Genomic DNA, 27451 nt, shown 5'->3' with positions numbered 1-27451 from the left:
CTCGAGAATATACTCCGGTGTCCTGTTATATTTTAGATAGCAAGGAGTTTATTAAACTTCACTGAAACAATCTGCAAATTTCATTCAAATTTAATAAACTATCATCTTGTCTTTCTTTATTTTTAGTTAGCACAGACCTTAAACACTTAAAGCTGTAAGCTAATGATAGTTATATAAGAGCAGATGCTGCTGGTGCAATAAGCTGTACGTTTTATGTCCAATGGATGATGATCTGATTAGTCGACTAATCGCAAAAATAATCGGTGACTAGTCGACTATCAAAATAATCGTTTGTGGCAGCCCTAATACCCTGTAAATCCTCCTCTCTCCAGGAGCCTGGGTGATGTTGCTCCGGGCAAATCTGTGAAGTTAACAACTGGGAAATGGACTGCATTAATAAGGATGGGGAAAAGGGACATTTTAAGCTTTGCCCAGTCTCCTCTCTTCCCATTTTCTCTTGATGTGTTTATCTCTCCGCTATTCCCACCTGCAGTGACGACACTCATGGGACTCATCCATCTCTGGGATGTTTCTTAAGCCACTAGATATGCAAACATACAGTCTTCTTTATACCATATCCTCCTGGGGTCCAAACCAGCTCATCTAGATACTGTAAATGGAGGACTCCTGGATCTGGATTTCCCTCTGGATCTCCAACAGCACCACTGCAACTGTTCACAACCTAAACTAAGTAGCAGACAGTCCTTGAGGTTGTTGACCTCCAGATGCAATTAATTACTTAACAGCATCCATAAAAGGTATAGTATGGGTTTTTATTTGAGTATACTTAAGCTATGGGAGCATAATTAAGGGTTGCATGGGTTGGGGCTTTGGAGTGCACTTCAGCATCCTTGCACGCAAGCTAAGAGAAAAGTCTCTCCATCGCCACCGAGCAATAAAGTGGCGTGTCTACAAGGTTTGACACTTATTCTTTGCGTGTCCAGCTCTTCTTTTGGGCTTTCATGTAAAAAAACAAAAAAAAAAAACAACAACTTTGTTATTAAAGGAGGCTCAACCTTCATGGAGACTTATTGCCCTTGACTTTATCTTCTGACGAGTTCCTTGTGGTTTACAGTCTGGCTACAGTTTAACCAATTCCTGTGACAAGTGCACTTTGTTATGCCAGAAATTTTCTCTGTCATCACTATCAAAATGTGCTGGCTGAAACGCATCCTGATTCCAGATGAGTCCGAAAGCAGAGCAGTTCTTCGTAAGAGTGACTCACGCTGAGTGAAGATTTCTAGCCTTCACAGTGTACCGATGGCAAATCTTTTGGCAAGGTCGCCTTTTTCTGTCAGCTGCTCTGGCAGACATCCAATCTGCCTCATTTTCTATTCTGTAAAGCAGCAGAGGAGCGAAGGCTGACTCTGAAATTTCAAACCCCAAAACTCTCAAAGTTTGTGCCATCGGAGCTGGATGACAGAAGCCTCGACACAGGCTTTGAATGTGTTTGCGTGATATCTTTTATTAGAGCGATGAAAGCACAGGCTAGTGTTTGGATGACACAGTGCGGAGTCTGTGATTTAAAGGAAGTCAAAGGGTCATACTCAGTCAGAGAAGCAGCCAGACTCTCACACACAAACCCAACCAGAAACCAGCCACTTCCTCCCCCTCACCACGCCAACCCTATCCTGCAGCGTGAGTCACGGCGCTCCATCCGTGCTGCGGTCTGCTCTCCACTCATCAGCGTCACTGTGGAGCCAGGACAAAGATTTATCACCGCCCTGGTCTCTCACTCAGTCTGTTTGATCTGCACCCAGGTGTGTTCACTTAGAGCTCTGACTCAACCGTAATGAGATTTGCCAATCCCAACTGTGCTTTTCTTGGACTGCTGTCAGACCTTGCATCAGACATTGAATGTGTCTTGTGTGTTAATGAAGGAAGTCTGGCGATCGAGTTCACCTATCATAGGCTCTGGTACATGAAGCTTGGTGCAGACAGGGTGGAAATTAACAGCAGCCTTTGGCCAAATGTCGGGAGGATTTCTATGTGCAGGTTTCATCTTTTCAGTGAACCACGTTCAGGAAGAACATTTAAATTTTGCAAAGGTCTTCGGAAGGTTATTTTGAAAGCCAGAGCTTGTGAGGAAAAATGGAGGAAGAGTGACGGGAGCTGATGGATTTGCATTATGGGAGCTGTGTTTGTATGAAGGGGAGAGGGAGAGATGGAGAGGGTGTCGAGCCTGAGGGGCCCAAACAGCAAAGCCAAGCTGCCCATGCAGAGAGGGAGCAGTGGAGGCTTCAAACAAGCTCCTGCATGTAATATGGATGAGACCGGAGCTCCCTGCAGAACAGTCAGAGGACCTAGGGCCAGTTTGGATTTAACTGTCTGCTTTTCCATGTGTCTGTGATAGATTTTACCCTGCGGGTCGTTTTGGCCAGGTGGAGCTTTCTGTTTGTAGCGACTGGGATAGCCTCCTTACTCCATGTCTCTCCACCCCCCTATCCTTCCCTCCTCCTTCCCACCCGCCTTCCTCTGGCCTTGTTGCAGACAACGATGGCCAGCCAAGCACTGACATTTACTGCAGTATTCCATGTTACAACTGAGCAAGAAGTAAACAAACCGCAGATCGATACGTACGCATACGAGGTTTTAGTCAGGGGCGACTCCTGCAGTAAAACCTTTAAACCTCTCATTTAAACACCTACTTCACTGTGAGGCACTTGCCTTTGCTTCCCTCTTAAAAGGGCAAGTGTATTTGTTTCTATTTTTCACCAGACTTTTCTTCAAATGACAATTTGGGATAAATTAATGCAGGATTGTTTCCTATTTAGCTACCGAACGGCTGTTCGAAGCAGTCTTCAGCATGCATTAGGAGGCCTTTCAGTGGGTGCTGTGTAATTCATTGCAAAGAAACAGGGTCGGGCAGTGTCTCCATTTTGTTTTTTTGTCTCTCTCTGTCTCTCTCTCTCTGTAGTGATAGCAGTGCAATGCTGGCTTACTGACAGCCTCTCTCAGCTTTCAGTCTGCTTAGCAACGCTCGTCCTCTCTGCAGCTCTCTCACTCCCCTCTATCGCCAAGCACTCCCGAGTTGTTTCATCCAATATGAATAGTAAGCCAAGTTCCCTTATATAGAAAACCAGGCAGCTGATTTGTGTTTTTTGATGGCAACAGCAGAGTGTGTGCATCTTTGTCCCTAATTGCAGATTTGAACTAGTAACCTACCTCTGCACAGCATCCTATGGTGGCACGTTTCTCTAGAGTTTCTCTTTTGGTTTTTAAAGATGTTAAATCTCTGTCACACACACACACACACACACAGGCCCAAGTAAAGCTCACGTGATGAGTACAGTCATCCACAGAGACGACAAGGGCCCACTGGCCTCATTCTCAGTCGCCGCGTCCTCCTGGGAGAACGAAGTGTGTCTGCTCGAGTCTGCGTGCACATCGGTGCAGTTTGCTCGCAGAAACGACGTCATCCTCCTACCCTTTGCTGTTTGAAGGAGCCGCTGTTTGATCAGATGTCTGCTCACTCGCGTGCGCATATGTCTGCGGCTCCTGGCTTGGTTGACTCACTTAGGTGAGCCCCCAACAGCTTTCATAATTAACGTACTGGGGTGGGGGTGGGTGTGGGCCCTGGAGAGGAAACGTGTCGCACTGAGCTGCTGTGCTAGTGATGGTGAGCTCACGTGCGTTCAGTTTGCCCTCTGTGTTTGAGTCGGGTGAAGATTAGAAAAAATAAAAAAATCACACCCTCATTTCCAGGATGAATGTTACTAGACACGTTCACTACAGGCCTATAATGCATCACGTTAATCTAATGACTTACCTTGAGTAGATGGGAGTCAGAACCATCACACTCGCATAATATTGCTCTGAACGTGACATGAACCTGGTTGGAGTTTTGTTTTTAATGTTTTTCTGTCTCTCTGCAGCAGGGAGAGCAACTAAATTACATTTCAGATATCATAGATCTTCCTCCGAATGCTACAGCCAGTCTCTCTTTTACAAGGCTGAATCATATTTCCTTTCTAAAACAGCTGTGTGATTATGGCTAAAATTGTATTATTTAGCAACACACACTGTCTGTTCATCACTATTAATCACTGCAGTGCAGGCTGATGATTTCAAGTGACATAATGCAGTTGTACTTCTTGCCACTGATGCAATGTCTGTGGATAACAACCACACAATGCCTTTGAGTGTGTTTCATCATTTCTTCTGGGGATGCTAAGATTATATATGGCATACCGTGCCAGATTTCAAAGGGATTTCTTATATGTACTGCACCTTTTTCAAAGGTGAGAATTTGAAACCCAGCAAACATTTTTGTAGGTGTTTGACCTACGAGCCGTTTCCTTTTTTTTTTTTTTTTTTCATATATATACTGTTAAAAGTACTAGATGCTCAATAAACATGACTAAATGTTCAATTTATGAACTTTGTGCATGTAATCCCTGTGAGCCAAATGCTCAGCCTTTAAACTTTAAACTGCTTTAAATGCTCAACTGCTCAAACCTTCTGTTTGCTGGGAGCAGCCAATCAGAAGAAAGCTGGTTTAAAGCTAGCGAAAAAGGAGCTAAAAAAATAGACACTTGAACTGATGTGTTTTACCAACACGCAGTATAAGACTGACTCATTCAAAGCTACTCTAGTGGAGTCCAAGAATAAGACTAGAGCTGAAAATGAGCAAAATAGAGCTGTCCTTTTTGCCCAAAACGTTGAGATATCACTTGTAAAAGGAAAGGTAGATATCTACAGGTTTATCTGTTTCTCAGGGTATTTTTTGATTATGGATTGGTCGATTAAACTATTTCAGGTCGTTTGGGGCTATACAATTACAGAAAAATCCAGTTTTCTGTCAGCTATCACCCTCCCATTTTGACCCAGGAAAACTGGTTTTATCCACAGAGTCAGTGGCAAATTAATCATTTTCACCAGAAGTATATTTTTCACCCTCTACAATAATATATACAGTGTCATAGGGGCTGTATGTATGTGAGGTGTGGGGGTGGGGATTACCTTAGTCTGTGCAGCCTACATAGTGTATTCCAGTCAGACAATTTGTCCATTCATGAGGTAACATCATTACAACCCTCCACATACACTGCTTTGAACACACACTGGAAGCTGCCGCCTGGGAGTTGACGGTGAAACATGAGAAACGGAGAAAGGGGGGGAGGGAGATGAATAGAAAAATTGATCGAGAGAGCTTCAAGAGGCGCCTTTTTGAGAAAAATTGTAACATGTTTGTTTTTTTGTTTTTTTTTATGTGAAGAATCCCAGAGAAATAGTGTTGCCGCTCTCCAAATTAAACCCCCGTCTGCCGTAAAGCTACAGTCGGTGGACAGTAGATTGTGCGTTTATTAGTGGGGAGAGATGGCTTTTATAACTCGCTTCATTTTCTGCCATAGACTGCCCATTAACCGTTTCTCCACTGGGTCCCATTTGTTCTCGCAATCAAGGCTGCAGTGTGTGGATTGTAAAATGGCTGACTGGAACTGTAGCTGTTAGAGGAAGGAGTTCAGCATGTTGTCAGGGAGAGGAAAAGCTGTGTGTGTGTGTGTGTGTGTGTGTGTGTGTTTGACGTGCATGTGATGACTGTCTAGACAGAGTGCCTTTGTGGCGCAAAAATGTACTCAAGGCCCGAAGCCAAACACAAGTTGGGAATGAACCTGTGTGTGTGTGTGTGTGTGTGTCTGTCTGTCGAGCATGACTGGTCTGGCTTATCAGTGTGCTTGTCTGGCTTTAGTCTTACTCTTTGTGTTTGGAAAGGGGGAGGAACAGGTGTGTGCGTGTCTGGGGGAAGGCACAGACAGACAAGCAGTCACATGCTGTCGTTCTTTCTCCTCATTTGTCTCGGCTGCCCCCCTTTTTTTATTTCCTGTTTCCTTCTGTCACCTGTTTGTCTCAGCGTCCACCTGTCAGACCTGTCCTCATGCGTGCCCTGCTCTGTTTTCTTTCCCGCTTATCTGCCGTTGCAGTGCCAAAGTGAATGAAAAATTTAGTTGAGCAATCTCCCGAGTATCTCAAGTTAAAATGTAACTGATATTTGTCAGGAACCAAACAGCCAGACCTCGAAGTGATCTCATTTCACTATGGTGAGTTAATCACAGAGCCTCTACTAAAAGTGTATTCCTTTAATTGCCCCACTTTGCTGCCCGGTTCCCCTGTGGGCTGTTATTGATTTGGCTGCTGAAACAAAGTGTGGCTCCCAGTCCGTGGATAAATGGCTTACTGGATTAAGACCTCCATATAAAACCCTCCAGCGTCTGTGTCTATGTATGGGGGCCAGGTGGGACCACCAGAGCACCCAGTAAAACCCAAATCAAACCCAGAAGACCAGCGTACAGTTGTCTGATCTTAATTGCAGGCAAAAGGATAAGCGGCTAAACCACAGCGGAGGTCGACGGATATAAAAAATTGTGATTTGAGTGGGAGCTGCACAGAGAAAGTGGTGTTGCTGCAACCACAGATTATTTCTATATTTTCCCAAATGCACAGTATGTTGTTTGATCTATTAAAAACTATGGATGCACAGTTATCAGCCAGAACCCCGTGGCCGATGGTTATCTCTCGTACAGCTGAACGATTTTAATATATGTCAGTTATTTGTTGTAAAGAACACATCTTTGTTTCCTTGGAACACAACAGGGAAATGAAGTGAATAAAAACACTCGACACTACTTTAAACATTGTGCATACCTACTTAAAGGATCAAAAACAGTGGAAAAGTCTGAGCCGTTTGGTGATTTTTGAGTTTACAGAGATAAATAAATGTGCCTTGTTTTTGCAGTTCAGCCAGGAAGTGTATATAAAACAATGTATCTCTTGCTCGATCTTTGACACAGTTGACGACTACAGCAGTACAGGATGTGGTCTAGAAACAGACAGGGTGTGACTGTCTCTCCGAGTGTGTCTGCGTACGTGTGTGTTCCTAGTCCTCTCTGACTGCCTAAAGAAACACGCACACACACAATTTTCACTTCCTCCTCTGAGAGGAAAAAGGAGAATAAGCTGCATCATTTTGTCGTCGTCCTCCTCCTGCTGCTGCTATCCGTTCAGCATCTCCATTCCTCTCCTGAATGCCAGGCACATGAATGATTGGAGGATGGGGACGCACTTACGTTCATGTCCCCTGAAATGGGTTGTGGTGTTCGTTGGGGTTTTCTTTCAGTTTTCATACCCAGCAACTGATGTCACGGTTTCAGCAGATGTGAAGAGAGTGGTTCCCAGCTGTGCGTGTGTGTGAGGGCACAGAAGGGTTTTTAAAAACACGCAAACACACTGCTGCTGTGGGATGAAAGGTCAGATCAAGGCTTGCCCACTCTTTATTATGGCCTAGATAAGATCAGGCGTGTCAAGACTTGCTGTTGTGTTTGTATGAGCTTTTTATATCCTGGGCAGGCTTTTAAAGTTTTAACACATCTGTAGTGTTTTCTCTGAACAAAGAGCAAAATATTTATAATGAAGGCAAAGAAGGGATTCAGTAATAAAATTGCAGCTAATGTTTATTTGCAATACAAGTAATTGTTCTTTCCTAGAAAATGGTGAGAAATATTACTCAAAATGATGTAATGCATCTTTTTTGTTTTTAAAGCTTTTCAGTAATACAGAAAGGGACAGTTTACTTTAACCTCCTAGGACCTGGCGTCCACATATGTGGACATCACATTTATTATTATTGTATTTAGACCAAAATACTCAATTTTGCTCTACAAGGGCCTGATATCCACTTACGAGGACATTATACTGCTACTGTTCTATCGAAATTTTAAATAAATATCCTCATATGTGGCTCTCATTTTTCTTAGAAACAAAAATTAGGTAAAACCAAAAAATCAGGTAATTCTTTGTCTTTACATTCATCAGGTCACAAAATATCAAAGAGAAATTAAAAATGCATGCCGTGGAAGAGTTCAGGTCTTAGGAGGTTAAAGGTGAAACGTTATGCTTTTCTTATTTTCTTCTCTGTATATGCTGTTACAATGCTGGATACCCATATTAAACATGGTCAGACTTTGAAATAATGAGGTCAGCGTATGTGCACATAATCCCTACGAGCCTAAAGCTCAGGCTTCAGACTGCTCTAAACACTCGGTTTCAGGTAGGATTTTCTACTTTTGGCTCTGTATATTGTCAAACAGTGGGTATATTTTATTCTGTTGTCGTCACGCATTCACATGGCTTTTGCTGTGAGCACACAAGCCCAAATAAACCTTCTGTTTGCGATGAGCAGCCAGTCAGGAGGAGTTAATACAGCTTATTTCAGTGAGAGGCTCGTGATAAGATAAACAGAGATTATTTTGATCTGCGAGTTTTGCAGACCTACTCCAGTAGAGTTTACGGAGCTGGAAATGAGCTGTAACTTCTTTTTACATAAGTTCCTGAAATGGTTTTCTGTCAGCTTATCGTGCAAGTTTGAGCTGAAGTAACCTGTGACTTTCCTGAGATTTGTTAACTAACAGAGACCGCAAGTGCCAGTTTGCTCCATCTTATGTGTATGTGTTTGTTAGAGGGGTAAGCCTGGTGTGTGTTTTATTATGCATGTATGGGGACCGGATGTGTATTTATAGCAAAGAGTAACTGCACGTGTGTGTTTATGTGCACTGAGACAGCAGTCATTTAGTGGGTCCACGTGACAGGAGTGGAGTGGCGCTTGACCTCGGGCTTGTTTGCTGTGTGTGTGTGTGTGTGTGTGTGTGTGTGTGTGTGTCAGTCTGCGTTGTTTCATATGTGGTTCATATAAATTACACCAAGAGTAGGAAAAAGAGACTCTGCTTGTTGTCTTGTCAGGATGAGCTGAAGGAGACTCACTTAAATGAAGTGCAGTCTTCAGGTATGAAGAAATTCACTGTCAACTTTTGTAGGTTGACAGCCTTCACCCCAGTCAGGCAGCAGCTCGTTGGCAACGTGGCGAGGTATGCAATCTACTTCATCTTGGTTCTAGCAAAAATGAACAAAAACCTCAACCAGCTGCAAAAATGCGCAGTTAGAGCATCTTTTCTTTTTTCCCTGCTCACAGGAGAATGCCATGCTCCCATTGAAATGCTCCTTTGCTGTGTGGGCTATCGCTTAAATACATTTGCTCTGCCAGACTGTGCATGCTAATGTACAGTCATGGGTGCCTGCGTAGTAAAGTGCCGCTTGTTACTGTTTGATTTACTGGCACTTTACAAAGACACACAGACACACATTAGAAAAACCACTTTCTACTCCATTAAAGCGTCTGCTGCAGAAATGTCACGTATGCTGAAAAAATGGGTCACTGTGAGTTCACATGGCTGCGGCTACATCCAGCTACACAGTGGTGGGACAAGCCAGCGTGAAGCTGCAGCAGCAGGCAGACTGCTGGTGATTAGGATCAACAGAGCAGAGTTCAGCCGAGTGAGTGTGTGGAATGCTAATCCACATTGTCATAAGGCGAGCTTCAGCCTGACAAAGGGTTGGAGACATAAGGGGGTTAGTTGTGTGTTTGTGTGTTGCAGAGGCACCCCAGATAAGAGAGGTACTTCGTTATTGCAGATTAGGACCCAGTAGCAGTTTGGTGTGTTTTTAATAAAGCAAGGTGGGGGTGGGAAGGTGAGGAAAATGGTAGTAGTGCCGAAATGTGCAAACGTTTGCACTGGCACATATTCATTAAGGAAGAGAGAGTGCAGAGCAGCAGGAATAATGAGCAGGGGTGTGTGCGTGCGTGAGTGGGTGGTGGGCGTTAAGCCGTCAGCTGCCAGGTATGCAGGAGTCACTGGGAGCGACAGGCAGCCATTAGTGTAGCGCACACACGTGCATGTTTGTTTGGTCTGTGTGTGGGTACAGAACATACAGAAGTAATGGCCCACCTGCAGCCTTGTTCTTTTACTGTGTTTTCTGGGTGTTTCTCACATTTATACTAAAACCCAGACCCTGGGAGTTTCCTTTTGAAGGGTGACTATGCCTGTAACCACCATTAGTCACACAGACTGTATATCAGTGATTGCCAAAGTGTGGCCTGCGGCCTCTCTGTGGGCACTAAAAGTACTGCAGGTAGACCTAGCGATTTGTATTAAATTAAATTTTTGAATTCACACCTTCTAAACTTTTGTGACTCGATCAAATGAAAGATTGAATCAAATTATAATCCTTTTGGTGTAATTCTTATGAGCTTTTATAGGATAACATTTATTGGGATACTTTTTCGACTGCGGTTTAATAAGTAGTTTAAAATTAGAAAACAAAGCAAAACTAATGAAGCAAAGCCATGGGTTTAAATTTTATTATTTATTTATTTATTTCCTGGTGATTTTCCTTTGGTGGAATTTCCAGACTTCTTTAGTTGGCGTCAGATATGAGGGGAAAACCCTGGACCTTAATCTGTTCTCTGTCCTTAACCATAAAACCTACAGTCTTGACCCTCAAACAGCCCCAAAATGAGCGTTGGCCAAAATGTCCTTGTTTACCAGTAATGTCCTCGCTCTCAAGGTCTAATTGGTCCTTGCAAATACAGACACACACACATGCACACACAGACAAAGGAGGGTGCAGACCTAGCCTTTAATGAGCTGTCAGTCGTCTTAGCAGCCAAACATCTGTCGTTGTAGAGATCAAGCAGATGAAAGACCTCTGTATGACCTGACGTTACTATCAGTTTGGCCCACGCGCTCCCTCTGTATGTGTTTGACACACACACACACACACACACACACACACACACACACACACACACACACACACACACACACACACACACACACACACACACACACACACACACACACACCATTCTTTACATTGGACAGACCCAGCTCACCGCCACACCACTGCAGTGGTTACATCGTGGTTTCTGTCAGTCCTCCTTCTCTCTGTCTCTTCCCTGTCACCCCTCTCTCTTTCTGAGCTGTTCACTCTGTCCCTTCCCCCTCCTCCACTCAGTGCTGCAGTGCTGGAAGGGGAAACGGGAAAAAACCAAAAACACACTAACCATAAACATTCACAAATGATCGAGGTCCCGTCTGTATACACACAGACTAACAACCACACCTGGCTCACACATACGGCTCCAGCCTTTTAACATTTGCATGAACATGCTCATTCATGCATGGCCTTGTAAATAAGGGACTATCCCCCCTACATACAGTTCAGAAAAACTCTCATGCAAATCACTACTACTAGTTTTGTTTTTTTTCTTTTGCTGATGAATATAGAAGTTGTGATTTGAGGTGGAGGTACAGAGCATAAAGTCACAGGTCACATTCACTTGCCGTGAATTAATTGCTGTTAAAAATAGATGTTGGTATCGACTGTTATGTGCAAGTAAGATGGCATTTAGAGGTATCCGTGTGTCACATCAATTCTTCGAGGGCCACATGAATTCTTTTAAGAAAGACGCTGTGGCTTCTCTAGGTAGCGAAACAGAAGGTGAATAGATAAATAAAAATGATCATGTGTGCTTCGTGGAATATGTAACAGGTGAATAATTGTGTTTTTTGTAAATAATACATGCTTAAGCTGCTGAATGAGGCTGCTGCTGGACCGGTATAAATGATAAGCGGCTAATACGTGGCTGTCACAGTTATTTGCTGGCATTGTTCTGAGGCTGTTTAGCGCTGGCAATGACACAAGCTCTTAGCCGGTACAGCACAGAGGAAAATCCTTTAGTCCAGCTTAGAGCAGGGCGATATGGCCAAAAATATTTATCATGATATATATTTGAAAATTTGCGATAACGATATAACCGACGATATAATTGATGCGAGACAAAATACAACTCCACAACATTACTAGCGCAAAAAGACAACCTTCCATTTATTTTCACTTAAACAAGAAGCTGGTTTTTATGTACATTAAAGCTTTATAAAAATGTAACAGTGCAAATGCAAATTCCTTGCTGAAAGTTTAACCAAAAGGCATTTCCAGTAGAAATGGGCTGACATATCCTGAGCATAACCATGTATAATATCCACTGAAGTTAAAAAGAGGTGCTTTGCAACATTAAACTGCAGTGTGCAGTACGTATTTTTCGGACCATAAGGTGCACGGGATTATAAGGCACATTAAGCGAAACAAAGCAGTCAGATAAATCAAACTTTATTAAACTCATTCTTCTTGCTTCCTCCACTTCTGTACCATTGATTCATTAATGTTGAATTCTCTGGCAGCTGCTCTATTCCCATGTTGTTGCAGTATATTAATGACTAACCTCGTATTGTGGATGGATTATCTCAGTTGTTCTCCTGACTGAAGTTTGGTCCGTTTACAGCATCCTGCCATGCGATTGCATTTGTCTCTAACCATGAAGAACCTTCACGTTAACTTTTATAAGTGGAAAAGTGTTAGTGTTCGTCCTCCAGCTTCACTGTTTATGTTATGCTAACATAGCTGTGTCGCTAGCGATCACGTAGCACATCATTATATACCAGCTAGCCCAACTTCAGTAACCCTACAAACGTCACTGCTGTTTAGTTTCCTGTCTTCATTTATGTTGGAAGTGATAGCAGAGCTGTACGTTTGATTTTTTTCAGAAATCTCTCTGTCAGAACATGCTATATCATGCTTAGGTAACTAGCGAAACTAGCGAGCTAACTTCCGCTAGCTTCCTGCTAACTTCTAACTCCGTTAAATGTAATAACTTTTGTTTTCATGGATGCCTGGAAGTTAAACTTTATAGTTACACCTGGTAAAGCAGCAATGCTGATCGTTTTATTAAAGATGAAAGAATTTAGACAGTTTTTAACTCTAAGTGATGCTGCAGTGTTGTTTGACCTGAAGAATACGGAGTTTAGGACCCAGATTACTCCCAGATTTAAGAGCATCTTAGTCCGACAAATATGACAATAACAACGGCCACTTGCATGTTCTGCAAAAAAATGTGCTTTGTTGTGTATCTGACGGACAAACACCAAACCAGTTCCACATCACTGAAGTTGCACCATTTTTACAAACCAATTCTGGTTCATCTGTTTCACTCAACAATCGGCCATGTGCGTATGAAAACAAAGGCACTGCGCATGCGCGTTTTACTCCCATTCTATCGCGATATTTCATTTTCCTATCGTTGCCTAACATTATACCGGTATTACCGTGAACGGTATAATATGGCCCAGCCCTAGTCCAGCTGATGAAAAGCTGCCTGTTTATTATTCACTGAGAGCTTGTGTGTCTGCGTTTTGTGGATAAACGTTTTATAGCGGGCTTTAAACGGGTACTAAGTCAATTATTGATGCTTTCACACTTTTCTCTTCCCCTTCTTCTTTCGTCTCCTTCCTCTTCTTACCATCTCTCTTCTCTCTGCATCTCCCTTCTCAATCTGCTGTGTGTCGGTCGCTGTGGGCTCCCTAACGGCTCGCATTGCGATGCTGTGCATTGTTGTTCCTCTGCTGTCTCTGTTACCTGTCAGTTAGGTAGACCATGTTTGTGAAATGCACGGAGCATGTGTGTCAGGCCTGCCTGTCACAGATAAGCATCAGCTACATCAGCTTGTGGCCTCTCGCCGAGCGTGGCCTGGATATAAAAAAAAAAAACCTCAACCCAAAACGAAACGGTGAGATAGACAAAACTAGAGGCAGCAGGCAGGTCTTACTCAACATCCTCTGAGGGTATGACGCTGACACAGGAAACACAAACGTACATTTTCCTGTACAGCGCGTGTTTTGATTCCAGCTGCGTTGCATGTATGCCGATGTCTGACACGCTCAGAAGCGTGTAGCAACAGGCCGCGTCGACTCACAGCTAGGCTTTTTTTCCTGTTTTAGTCATAGGCCTTCCACTACGGGCTCATTCGGCTGCGACACCAGGTTTATCCATTTCCTCGCTGCCTTCGTTTTCCTCACAGCTGCATTATGGCCAGCTCAGGCTAGTTCACTTACTTCTGCACACATTTGTATCCATCCTTTACATCTTGAGTGTCATTTGTCTCCATCTTTCCCCCTCTGCGTCTGCGTGCCTGGTGTAATTTCTCTCCTATCCGCATGCTTCCTCGCATTCTCACACCTCCTGACGGAAATGCTCATTTTGAGTCGTTCAGACTATTCCAACAAATGTATTCGGTGCAGCACTACATCTGTGTCTTCCTCTCGCTCTCTGCTGTATTTAACCTTGGGGTGTCTTTGCTCGTCTATTTAACCACCATCTCTCTTTCTCTCTCCTTCTGTTTTCAGAAGGTGGTGGAGGAGGAGAGCCAGGTGAGGAAACCCTCGTTAGATATCTGCTCCACTGGCGACAAGTTGGCTGATGCTGACCCAGCGAGAAAGGTCAGTTATCATTTCCCTCCCTGTGACACCTTCCCCCATTCCTTTCCTCCCCCTTCCTCCACGCTCAGGTACCCCCCCCCCCCCCCCCCCCCCCCCACTGATAGACACACCCCCTGCTCACTCATTCATAGCGGCATGCTTCTCCTCTGTTGTACCAAGCTGCTCTGCTCCTCGCCCCCTCCCCCGCTAACGTGCCCAGTGTCTCAACTGATGCCTGATGGATGATCCCCCTTTCACATGTATGCATGCATATTAACTATATTATGGCTCCAAGAGCGCCACGTGCAGCACATTTCTTTCTCCTTCCGCTGTCTTTCTCCACGTATTTGTGTGTGTGTGTGTGTGTGTGTGTGTGTGTGCACGTTCATGCATCTGATTGCTTTTGTAATAATTTATCTAATGCGCTGTGAAGGCTGTTCACCAATCAATATATGAGGATGGAAGATGTGCAGTTTTGTTTTTGTTTGTTTTTTTGTTTTGTGCCACATTTATCTATTTGTTTGCGTTTCCAACAGGGAAAAGCATCTCCACCGACTCTTGTGTTCAACCGGCTTTTCTCAGAAATTAAGGAGGAGCCAGGACACCCCACCCTGGTCCATCCCAGGTACTACACCTTATTAACCCTAAGTCAGTTATTCCAGTAAAAGCTTTGAGGCTTGTAACTATCATATTTCTGATCTCCACTGCACCAAAGAGATCAAATTTCTCCAACAAAGATATAAAGCGGAGTCGAAAAGCAGAGAGCGTGTGGTATTCTGGTTTAATAAATGATGATTATCACAATATTTTCCTGTTAATAAACAGCATTAATTAACCATCTCAAACTTAGTGCCACTTTTATTTGGTGGTTTTAGAGATGTAGCAAGATGAAGAAGATTCTTCCCTTGATTATTTGTTTCATCTTTGAAAATTTAATAGCCTACAGCAGGCTGCCTTTAAAACTGTGTGCTGCATAAATAAACATATTCTGTGTGTTTTCATATAAAAAAAAAAAGAAAAGCAGGAAATCAACATGTGTGAAGAGTTTTCTGGTTATTAGAAAATTTTTGGACTTTGTTCAAAAATCTGAAATGTCTGAAATTATGAATATTAACTTGCATAATCAATGAATGAAGCAGTTGTTGCCCCTCACATTGTTTTATTTTTCCAGTGTAGAGAACTCTATTAAATCTTGCTGAAGGAGACGAGTGGTATTCACTTTAAAGATGGTTTTAGTTGGTTGTGCTAGACAAAATTAAAAGCTGCAGTTATTTAAGGACTTATCGATACCTGAATCTGTGCCAGATGGCCTGGTGTTATCTGTAAAAACACGGAGAAGAGATAAGACTCTCCTTGCCAGATATTATAGGTGTATGTTTTTAAGTTTTGTGTTGGCTTCAGTTTCTTCCTCTTCTTTTAATTTCTTGTGACTGCACTCCCTCGTCTCCTCCTCCTCCTCTCCCTCACTCGCTCCTTCCTCATTTCGTTTCCAAACCCTCTGCATCTCCCACCGTCTCTCCATCCCCAGGGGACACCAGCTCTTGTTTAGATGTGGCTCACAGTAATCTGACCCAGATTAAAGCCATAGCTACATGTGACTGCCTGTGACTTACTGACTGCGTGGAGGCCTGCAGACTCCAGGCCAGACAAATTGGAGGGATTATAGCTCTGGTCACCTGTCAGCATCACACGATTGCTACACGTACAAACCAGTCAAGACCAGTTTGCAGTGTGTCTTTTGCATCCCAGAGTTGGTAATAATGCAGCGCCCTAACAGTTGGATGTCGTGCCAGACATCCGCAGCACTTAAAGTCGAATCTGGATCGCCGCAAACATCCATTAGTGCTACACTTGTCACATACAAGCCAGGCTTACATTATTCAGTTGCTTCTGAGCCGTTTCATGTAGAGGAGTGGTTTTCATTCAGGCGAGCAGACAGATCAAGCGTTGTGTGTCTGCTCTGGAAGAAAACGAAGCACAGAGTCCCACTGAGCTGCCATTCTTACCCTAGTTCACTGTTCCAGCCTCAGCCCTGTCTGGAGGGGGCTGCTGATGGGGGAGGGGTTCAAAGCTCCTCTCTTCTCCTCCTTTCTTTTTCTCCCTCTCTTTAACTTCCCTTCACACCATCATGAAACAGTGTTGGTTTAGTGGCCTGGGAGTATCTCACAGCACAATCTCTCTTTCTCCCAGTTGCATCCACTACTTGAACATTTGTGATATGCAAAAGATGTGTTTAGGCTGAGATCCTGTAAACATGTGGCAGAGATTTTTTTTTTTTTTTTCCTGCAGCCTTCCCAGCGTCCATTTACTTTGGGCTAGAGCAAACGCCACATTAGTTAAAGTAGCTGCCGAGTCAATAATTTGTTGGTACGATCATCGCTTCAAACACAAGATTATGTAAAAGGTGGCGCTAGTTCCTGTATGCCTAGAATAAAAGGGCAAAGAACAGATGCTTAATTCAGTCCTTACATATTTAGAAACCAGACAAATGTTGGTGTTAATGAAGAAAATTGTGAATTGATTCAAAATTAGATGATGTTTATTTGAGTGCTTAAATGCCTTCTCTTTTTGTTTCTTCCAGTTACTACATGTACACATATGATAAGATGGTGGCTCCCAATGTGTCACTGCGAAGGGAGGCAGAGATGAGCCCCGAGATGCTGAGCGCACTGCTCAAACACCACTACAGTCGCAGAGTGCTGGGCCACGACGAGCCGCCAATGGGTCAGTAATAATACACCCAGCAGAGCTGAATTATTAACCAGCAAAGACGCGTGTAAAGCTTTTTAATGGCTCAACATACATGCTATAACCACTTAAACACACAATCTGGTCTTCAAATTAGGATTAGAAATAAATCAGTGACCATGTTATTGTTGCCTTCTGCCTGAGGGATTTGATGTTGGATAAGCAGAGCAGGAACATGTTTGTTGTCGTGTAAACGAGAAGAAAAATCTGATCAGAGATGATGTGACTTCCTCCGACACAAAGCTGCCAAGATAATCTGACTTCATCATGCTTTTTGGAAACCATACAAATCAGCCAAATAGAACAACAAATAAGATCATACCCTGTCTTACTTGACCTTCTTGTGAAATTAAAAGCAACAGCTGACGCTCTGTAATTATGTTCAAGTGAAAAGCTGAAAATGGCAGAGCCGATAATGGGCCAAAAGGCAGGAAATTGCTTCCAGTTTATCCATTTAATAACAGGCCTTAGATCTCCAGCAGTTAATAAGAGCTGCACATCTGCAGAGACACTGAGTCTAGCTGCAGAACCCAGCGTGAGTGGGCAGGTAGAGGAAGAGTTTCTGTACACAGATTGTCTTTCTTTAATTAACGGTGTCAGACATGAAGATGGAAAGTTACTTGGAGTTTGACTAATTAAAAAGCATAAAACTGACTGGAGACACACACACATTCAGACTGTTTTAACAGTGCATATTTTTTGGCTATAACAAGACAAAAAAAACATTTACATGGAGTGTGATCTCTGACAAAGTTGTGTTCCACTATTTTCTAGCTGAAAATTGTCAAACTAGAGCTCGTATAAACGCTTTCCACAAACACTCAGTACGAACGATATTTGGTTATTCCAGTAGTTTTCAAACATTTTTGTGTCATCAAAATTGCCCTAAAACTGAGCCATATTCACAGCTGTGCAGTGTCATGTGACAAATTGGCAGTTCAGCTTTTATTTAGAGATGCATCTGTGGTATCTCAGGGGACACCTCGGTGTTGGCGGGGTGGAAACAGCCATGACCTCCTCGTGTGTGTTTTCATGTGTATGCGTTCATGTTTTTCCTGCATTAATGAGATGTGTGTGTACTGTATATTTTTATATAATCTACGTCTATACAGAGAGAGAGAGAGAGAGAGAGGATGAATCACAGGAATGCTCTCTGTATGCCATTATTTCACCACGTCTGACTGCCAAGCTGTCGCCCTCCCTCTCTTTCATTCCTCTCAGGCATTTTCCTCTTTTCTTCTCCGACCAGTCCGTCTCTCCTCCCTCTTTCTCTTCCCATCAGCTGTCGCCACATCCTCCTCTCTGAGCGGGTTCTCCGTTTGCTCCTGCACTTCCTTCTTCTGCCTCTTTCATCTCAAGCCTTCTACCCCTTCATCATTTTCTTTTTTTAAACATTTTCTCCCCTCATTTAATGCCTTCCTCCCCCTGTTATATCTGTGCCGTTCACTCTTCCTTTTGTGGTTGTCTCTCTCTCTCCTCTGTTTATTTCCTTTTGATCTACCACCAAATGACTCACGCCTGTTATTTGTGCACTTCAGAGCATGGATCTGGGTGTGTGTGCAGGCACACACATGCACTAGCCAGTTTGAGTCAGTAAATGATTGTCCTCTCCGGGTCCAACATGCTGTGTACAGAGCATCCCGTTTCCTGTCACGCACATGCTGCATGATCATTACCCTCTGTTCTCCTGATGTCTTTGTCACCATTCACCATTTCGCCTTCTTCATCATTATCTTCTTCTTGTTCCCCACCTGCTTCTTCATCATCATTTTTGTCTGTCTGCGAGCTTATGGTTCAAATACACTGCCATACCTAACCTACATTTGTGCACTTGTGTTTTTGTGTGTCACTGTGCCAGTTGGATCTTGTATCTTGTATTTTGTGAGTGAAGCTAAGCCCAGCAGAGCAGCACACTAGGGCACTTTCCGCAAGTGTTGTTGGGCAAAGAAAACAACTCTATCTGTAGTCTGTGCCTTTGTGTTAAGTCTCCTCGTGGCTTATGGGATCGTAAGATTACTGCAGAGAGGCTGCTTTTTTAAAAATTCCACCTTAAAAACACTGTTTTGTTTTGCGAGAACTCCACAAATGAACAACCTTGACCTCAGTGGATAAATGAAGTGCAAACAAATTTGGAAGTACAGCAAGTCTTTGTTTCTATCACCAAGCCTGAGGGAGATTCAAAAAAATGAATTTCTAACTCCACAGAATCAAAAATGTAAGAGAATCGTTAAGCACAGGTGCTGTGGAAATTCTGAAACTCACACATCACATTTGAAAACACATTAAGCATCACTGTTGAGCTTTATAGCTTCTTGGTGCTTTTTGTTTTTTAATTCATTTTGATGACTTTACACTTGATAGCATATTTTCCTCCAAGTTCTATTTCTTATTAGCCTACATAGTGGCTAAAGAGACATTGGGCACTAAACATCCAGAGATGCCCAACACCTGATTCTTTTTTTTCTACATCTCTCCAGCTCTCACATACATATCAATTTTAGTCATTATGAAACAAGTTATATTTCAAATTACATTGTCACGTCACAGTTGTCTCACAGGAAGCTGTCAGAGAGGTGCTTAAATAATTCTAACCTTTTTATTAGCCAGTCACCCACATTAAAACCAGGTCAGCTGGAACTGAACTAGAGATGAAACTAGTCTTCTCCTTCTCATTTAAGCGATTGGAATCAAATTAAATTACGATACTGCCAGAGATTACCACCCTACCCACTGTTTCCCATGATGCTCCTCCTCCCAGGCCGCAGCGGGGGAACAAGCCAGGGTTTGAACAGTGGAGGAGCCCACGCAGAGCAGCGCGGCTCCCACACATGGCCCTTTATTCCTCTCTATTCTGCGTGCGTCTGAGGGCAAACACACAGAAAATTTGTGGGCGAGTGTTTGGTTCGTCAGCTGTTGCCGAGCCATACTTGTGCGCTGTGTGAGTGCACTGGTGCTGAGGAAGAATTGCAGGCGTTTATGAGGTTGTGCGAGGGTGTTACTAAGCGCGGGTGGCAGTGTGCATTAGCACGGCTCGCACTTCCTGTCTTTCACCCACCATTCTTCTTCTTCTTTTTCTTTTTAACTTCTTTCTTCATCTTCTTCATCTCCCTCCTTCCTCAGATCTTCACGCGTCGCCTGCTGTCGCTGCTGGTGCCGGGGAGGCCAAATCCCAATGTGCTGCTGCTGACTCGGCCACTGAGAGGGAATGCCAAACCCAGGCAGTTTCCATGGAGATGAGCAGACCAGGCTACAAGAAAGCCACCCACATCACCGCCCACACCCCTCTTCCCCGTCCTCCTCCTGCGTCGCTGTTGTCATCGGTAACGGATGTAGCAGCTAAGGACGTGAGCTCTGCCACGAGCGGCGTTGTGGCGACGGTGGGGGGGCTGGAGGACGACAAGGACAGGATTGTTGTGGAGATCATGCAGATGTACAGCAGGCAGCAGGAGAAGCTCAACTCCACCCTGCACAAGCAGCTGCAGCTGGAAATGGTGAGTCGGTGGTCGGAAAGATAAACGAGGCCGAGATCAACGAGCCGATAACTGTTTCCGCCCATTAGAAGTGTCCTTGATGTGGAGGTGATCTTCACCTTCCACTAACCCCCTCTATTACTTCCTCCCATCACGTGGAACGTGTCAGTATCAGATTGTTCCACCAGTTTTTAACACAAGTCAGCAGAACAGTTCATATAAATCAGTGTTTCACTCGTTTAGCGTATTATTAAAGCCCTGGGTTTAATTTCAGTTTGGATGCATGGAAACTGAGTTGAACTAGATTATGGTGACATTCGCATCTACAGTTGAATTATGTTCTCCACTAATGGGATTTGGGGAAAATTGCATTTGTAATCTAAAATGAGATGCCACCATTAAAGAGTATTGGTGACAAAATGTCTGATGAAATAAAATGTAAGAAAACTGAAGCAAACAGCCTCCTTGTGGAGCTTCTGTAATGTGGCGGTAGAGCAGGTAGTAGTCGGAAGGTTGCTGGGTGCTCTAGCCTGCATGTTAAAGTATCCTTGCAAGATCCTGGACCCCCAAATTTCATCAGAGTGTGAATATTAGATAGAAAGACTATATATGCGAATCGGTCTATTTACCATTTGCAGGAGTCACTGAAATGTGACTTTTTCTTTGTGCCCCCAGGAGCTGGAGACTTTGCGTGGAGGCGAAGCAGCGAGGCTACGGGAGCTGAGCGCCGAGCAGCATGAGCTGCGCAGCGAGCTGGAGGCGGTGCACAGCGAGCAGGCACGGCAGCTCGGCCAGGCCCGCCAGGAGCAGCTGGAGCTGGAAACCCGTCTGGAGCAGCTCCGACAGCAGGCCTGCGCCTGCGAGCCAGGGGCGCAGCGCCAGCAAGAGGCCCACTACACAGCACAGGTACGGGCTTACAGGGGAACACATGCATGCACAGACTTTTGCATCAGAGTGAATCTCCGTGACATAAAGTGTGTTCACCGGCTTGCATCACTTAACATATGGCGTTTTTATCTTAAAGACATTAAGATTGAAAAGCTCCAGTGGGACTGAAACAAAGCACACTTTAACACAGCACTCTGCATATTAATATTAAAGTTGAGCTCGCTAAGCATTTACAATTAGTTCTCTTTTCATTTTCATCAGCATGTATGTACAAACATTTATCTTTGGATCTGTAGTTACTAGAGTCATGATTAAATCAGGTTTTTAGGTAAAATTATTTGGAGCTGCACTTATTAAACGTAGCAGTCAAATAGAAAGAATTTACTGTGATGCTGTGTGAGTCTGTGCGGAGCACATACTCAGACGTCTGTTTGGGTTTCAGTAGACCTAATCTTAATCTCTGTTACATCGGCCTGAGCTCTTCCACCTCCTGCCTTTGGCATCAAGCTGTCCCTTTGTTAAGAGAACGGGTGTGCACATTTCTGTGTGGCTCTGAGAGTTCAACATGGGGGTTTTTTTTGTTTGTTTTTTAAAGGTTTGGTGCACATTTCTTTGTTTACTGCTAAAAGGGGAAAAATACAATAAATGGTTACTCTGACTGATGGTTTAAGAGCTCTCAAAACACAACAGTAGTTATTCTGTCTGCACCACTTTGCAGTGTGTGTTGTAAAAGCCTCTGAGCCAACTATGTGTCTAAATGCAGGGTCTCTGTTGGTTTGTTTTTGATGGTTAACACCTGCCTGATTATGAGGATTTTACTGTTTTTTTTGGCCTGTTGCCGGAACAAGCCACAGCAATTTGATGATGTCATGTTGGGCTTTAGTTAATTATTTGTTGGGAACATTTCTTTAAATATTTACGACCAAAGTAGTTTGCAGAGGAATGAACAGTTGCGGGCCTGCTAAGAAAAATCTGAAATGAAGACTGTTGACAGATTACTATTAGATGTGGAAATGTGTGAGAGTAATGTGGCTCGTCTCTGTGTCTCCTTTCAGTTGTCCGACCTGCGTCAGAGGCTGGAGCGGGCGGAGGCTGACCGGCAGGAGCTGCAGGAGGAGCTGCGCATGGAGCGGGAGGCGCGCGAGAAGCTGGAGCGCACGATTGCCCAACTGAAGCAGCAGATGGCCCAGTCTGGCACGATGGGAGGCAGCCCCTCTCCTCCTCCTACTCCCTCCACCGGACCCCCTAACGCCCACTCCCCACCCTGCTCAGAGGCCCCAGCGGCTGGCCAAAAGTAACTGCCGCCCCTCCGGGCGCCTCCCCTCCCCCCCCTCATTCCTTTCCTCATCACCCGCCAAGTGTACAGACACAAAAAGATCAGCCCAAAGCTGAAAGGAGCATCACGTCTCCTCAGGCTGATTTGAAGTTGTGCATTACGCTCCCCTTTTGCTTAGTGTAGGATTGACTTTTGTTTTTGTAATTCAATGATCATTTAAAAAAGGAAAATTTTTTTTTTTTTTTTTAAATTTTCACTTCCCTCTCTTTAAACAGTATTTAAAGGTTTTTGGGCATGTATGTTGGGTTTAATTTATAGTTTTTACTGAACAAATAGCTGCTTCACAGACTGAAGACTGGTCCACTGAAGACCAACTCAATCCTTCACTATAACCCACCCCAACCCTCCCTGTTCTCCAATCCATATTCTACGACCCTCCCTTCCTGCTTACTGGTTTCTGGAGCTAATAATGACTTTGACTTTGAGATTTCGGATACAGATTCGCTCCTCCTTGAGGACGTCACATCACGCTACTACCTGGCACAGCAGCCAGCACTCCCGAACACATGGCGCCGCCTGACCCGTGCCCCTACTCTGTCTTTCTGTATGTAAAGCCCAAGTACCAGCGACCGCAGGAAACTGCACGGACATTTTATTACATTGTGTAACATGCGAAAACATCAAGTCTTTATGGGGGACAAAGACCTTTACTGTACAAAAAAAGAAAAAAGAAAAAAAATGGACTTAATGAAAATATGCCAATAGTGATGCTGAACTTGAAATGAGTGTTTTTCGGTGTGATCTCTACAAGGTAGCTAGCTAGGGAGTAGTGTTTCCTGCACTACAGCTGCTCCTAGCGACAGACTGGTTTTCTCCTCTGCTGGGCCACCTGGGCTCTCCTGATGTAGACCAAACAGTCTGCTAGATGAACCGCCAGTTGCCCCGCATCTCCTCTGAAGAGCGCACACCTTCCATTGTCCTCTGCTCGGAAACTCCTTAACACTGTGTATTTTTATGTTTTTATTTTTTCACCTCTAGCCTGTCTATCTTCAAGATAGAAAGGAAACACTGCTGTTTCAGGCTCGGCTTGAAGAAGTGTTGTGCACTCCTTGTGCCCCCCCCCCCCAGATCCCTCTGGGAAAGGAATGCGTCTGGACATGGGGGCCGAGCCGAAAGAAGAAAGGCAGAGCCCTCACGCGTGGTAGCTGTGCCGTGTTACTATACTTCATGCAACATCCTTACGTGCCTGCACACACTCGATCGCGTCGGTGCAGTGCAGGCATTCATGCAGAACAATGGCCCCAGAGTTCCCAGCAGATGATCAAAGTTGTAGTCTGCCCCTCTGCTTTCAGGCTTCTTTATTGTTAGCAGACCGTTGTATCCCCACCCTGCTCGCATGTGAGAAGTGGGTCGCAGGTGAAGGCAGTTAGTCCAGGGTGGTTTGGGTCCTGCTTTCCGTTATTCTGCCTGACTGAACAAACAGGACCGGGCAGGCAGGGAGAGGAAGAGCGGGAAGAATTGAGGGCCCAGAAGACTAGCGCACTCTCCCCCCACCTCACCCCTTGCGGCAGGCTGGGTGGCCCGTTTGCCGGCGGTACCGAAGGAGGCTTTTTTTCTTTCTTTTTCTTTTCTTTTTTTTTTTTGTGCCGTCAGAATCGGGGGCAGCTGCCGTTGTCTGAGGCCCTCTGCCCACCCCCGAGCCAGACTGTACAGGATCTCCCAGCCAGCGCCTCCCTCTCTGCCCCCTCTCCCACAGTCACTCGCTCACACAGCCCGTGCATCCACCTCCTGTGTGAGATCAGCTGGGGGTGTGCAGCGTTTTTTTGTTTTTGCTTTTTTTGTTTTGTTTTTTTTTGTCAGAGCCCAGGAGAGCTTACAGACGTCCAGCCAGAGGAAGAGAAAACTTTTGTGTCAGTTGCCAGGCAAAGGAGCTTTTTATTGCCACTAAGAAGATCCCGGTTAAGCGAGCGAGCTTGTGCGTGTGTGTGTGTGTGTAAATAATCGTGTGTGTGGGGGGGTGTGGGAGGTGGTTTGCCTCGGTTAAACTCTGAGCTTTTTTTTTTCTTTTTTTTCTTAATGCATCTGCCATTAATGCAAATTGATAGACATTCCACTGTGCTCCATCCTGTTTTCTCACACAGCTTCCCTTTACGATGACAGAGCTGAAGAAGCGGGCAGTTGTGGTTTGTTGACAGTCAGAAAAGCAGGTGCAGGTGCACAAACCAGTAAAAATCAACCCCCATGCCACAAATGTACACTCTACTGTTGTTCCATTTAAACCTTTACTGAAATTATGAAAGAAAATATTTAACGTATTAACTAAAAGATTTATATTCACTTTGTAAATACAGTAGTCATTAATATATTAACTGTTCTTATAAATAAATAATCTTAAAAGGTTATAATATTTGGATCAGAACCGAGGCTTCAGTCAGCCCCAGTGTTTGTTTATTTTTCTTTTTTGCTTTCTTCATGAAAACTGATGTGAGAACTTGACTTTGTGTGGATGTGGGGGAGTGGAACACGTGGTTTACTGAGATGCGATGCAGGACAACAGCAAAAAATAGGAAAATATTACTTTGTTACACACTCCCCTCCCTTCTTTATGAACTGATGGAAATACTTTTTTGTGGATTTCATCATAATGGACTGTTTACTGTGTAATGTAAGCTGTTTTCCTCCCTTCTGTCTCCTCTGAGCAAAATTGAAAATGCTTTGTGGATAAAATGAAAACTTTTCTTTTCTTTTCTTTGCATGGTTTACTGCCCCTTTACTTTTTGTATCTGTGGGCCACTATCGGTCTGTTTAATGTACAAAAAAAGAGAAAAAGATTTCCCTGCACATGACACACAGATTGAGTTGGCTCATATGCATGAATATTGAACGTGTGCAAGTTTTATATCGCGAGTGGATCAGAGGCTAGCTGAATATAAAGTCAGAGTCAGATCATGAAGAGTATAACCTGTAGCCTAATTTGTTTGGAATGTGTGTGTGTGTGTGTGTGTGTCTGTGGGCGGGCCTCCAATGTCTGACTGAAGCACAGCAGCTTTGAAAAGGGAAACGGGAGAAACTTGCTCATGTAGCTCTGGACGTGCGATTGTGTCCTGATTTAAGATCATATATTATCCTCGTCATTTCTCACTTAGAATATAATCAGTATTAGTTTTTATTCACTTAATTACCTCTTCAGCTGAAAAATATATCAATACATATATAAAAATAAATATATATATATATATATTAATTAAAAATTCAACACACGAGCAGATATCTAAGGGAGGTCTGTACTTTCTGAGTAGTTTGCATTTTATACACATGGGGGCGCTGTTTAACTTTTTTAAACCACATCACAATGATTAAAAAAAGGACTAAAGAATAATGGGGCGTGCTGGGCCTTTTTGCATTTTGCTGTGTTATGAGAACTTGGATCTAGTTTGTACAGTTTTTACAGGTGTGAACTTTGCCCAACTGACTTAAAAAAAAAAAAAAAAAAAAGGAAAAAAAAAGTGGAGGTAGCTGTGTTTTATTTACCACATGAACAGATTTGAATGCAAGATTTGCATAACCATTCGCCTATGTGACGAGAACTTGTAAATGGCTACAAGTTGACCTTTGAAGTGTTTGAAGGTGGTTTGATTTGTAGTTGGGTGTGTGATTTCTTTGTTTTCTCTTTTCTTTTCTTCAGGCTGTAATTAGCCTTTTAAGTAGAGCTGATCACACTGATGGCCGGTCACTAAAAAGAATACCCTGATTTCGTTGATACACATCCTGTTATAGATGGAAAAAAGACAACTCCCCCCCCCCCTTGATGCTGTTCTGAAACATGAAACAGTGTCTGTGTATGACCATTGCATACTATGTTGCCAATACTACAGTGTGATGAGACTTTTGTTCTTGCATGAATTGAGACACTGTTCTCCTACCTCATGTTGTGATATATATATTAAAAAAAAGATGTTTTTTAAGCAGAAGACACTGCATCTCTGTTTATCATCATAGATATTTACTAGAAAGATTACATACCTGTAAATGCTTTTAGCTAATACCTCAGTTGTATCTAGTGTTTGTTTTTTTTGGTTTTTTTCTGTTTTTGCCCTTTCCTGATTTCAGATCTTGTAAATAAAACCCTGTATAGACAATGAACTTGGATCAAATTCAAGTAAAGTTCTGTAGTGTCAAAATCCGTCATGTCTTTTTTCTAGACCGCCTTTAAGTATAGAGCTCACCAACATTTATGGTCCTGTACATCCTTACACATAACAGTCCGGTGCTGATAATCAGATCCACTTGATTAACTGATCAGCAGTAACTCTGAGCTCTTCTGTAAAAGCAGGTCAGTGTGTTAACTCAGTGCCAAGGAAAAAAGAGGGTTATAAGGCCAGACAAGTCCATCATTCATATGTGGACATCTCAGCAAATTCACCCCAAGGTCAGATTGTGCAAATCACCCAAGAGCTATATGTCAGGCTCTACAGGCCTCAGTTCACATGTTAAAGTTCATGACAGTATATTTAGAAAAGGACTGAACTGGGGAAAGCCTCTTCTCTGTAAAAAGAACATGGCAGCATGGCTTCATCTGAACAAATTTCATTTGGGCAGATGAGAGCAAAGTGGAGATGTTTGCCAAAAACTAAACACAGCACATCAGCACAAACACATCATACCAACTGTCAAGCACGGTGGTGGAGGGGTGATGAGTAGGCCTTGTCTTACAGCCACAGTCATTGAGTCGACCATAAACTCCTCTGTATTCTAAAGTCAAATGTGAGGTCATCTGTCTGGCAGCTAAAGCTTGGGTCAAACTGGGACAGGACAACGAAACTGCAACAAATCTACAGCAGAATTGCTGAAAAATGTAAGTGGTCCAGTCAAAGTCTAGACCTCAATCTGATTGAAATGTTGTGGAGAGATCTTAACAGAGCTGT

The 27451-nt window shown here is 43.6% G+C and overlaps 1 protein-coding gene across 2 annotated transcripts in view; it reads left to right on the top strand.

Annotated features, from left to right (window-relative positions):
• Positions 1-26724, top strand: part of skila (SKI-like proto-oncogene a) — a 37208-nt gene extending 10484 nt beyond the window's left edge. For both annotated transcript variants that reach the window (XM_080861868.1, XM_080861867.1), the window contains exons 3-8: positions 14073-14165; positions 14681-14769; positions 16726-16868; positions 20013-20383; positions 21038-21268; positions 22306-26724. In XM_080861868.1, coding sequence (XP_080717994.1) covers positions 14073-14165; positions 14681-14769; positions 16726-16868; positions 20013-20383; positions 21038-21268; positions 22306-22548 — 1170 coding nt within the window. In that variant the 3' untranslated portion in view covers positions 22549-26724. The remainder of the gene's footprint in view (positions 1-14072; positions 14166-14680; positions 14770-16725; positions 16869-20012; positions 20384-21037; positions 21269-22305) is intronic.
• Positions 26725-27451: the final 727 nt, after the last annotated feature.

This window comes from Rhamphochromis sp. 'chilingali' (assembly GCF_963969265.1).
Source record: "Rhamphochromis sp. 'chilingali' genome assembly, chromosome: 16".
Classification (NCBI taxonomy): Eukaryota; Metazoa; Chordata; class Actinopteri; order Cichliformes; family Cichlidae; genus Rhamphochromis; species Rhamphochromis sp. 'chilingali'.
The sequence above is the reverse complement of the archived record's forward strand: the minus strand, read 5'-3'. Positions and strand labels throughout refer to the sequence as shown.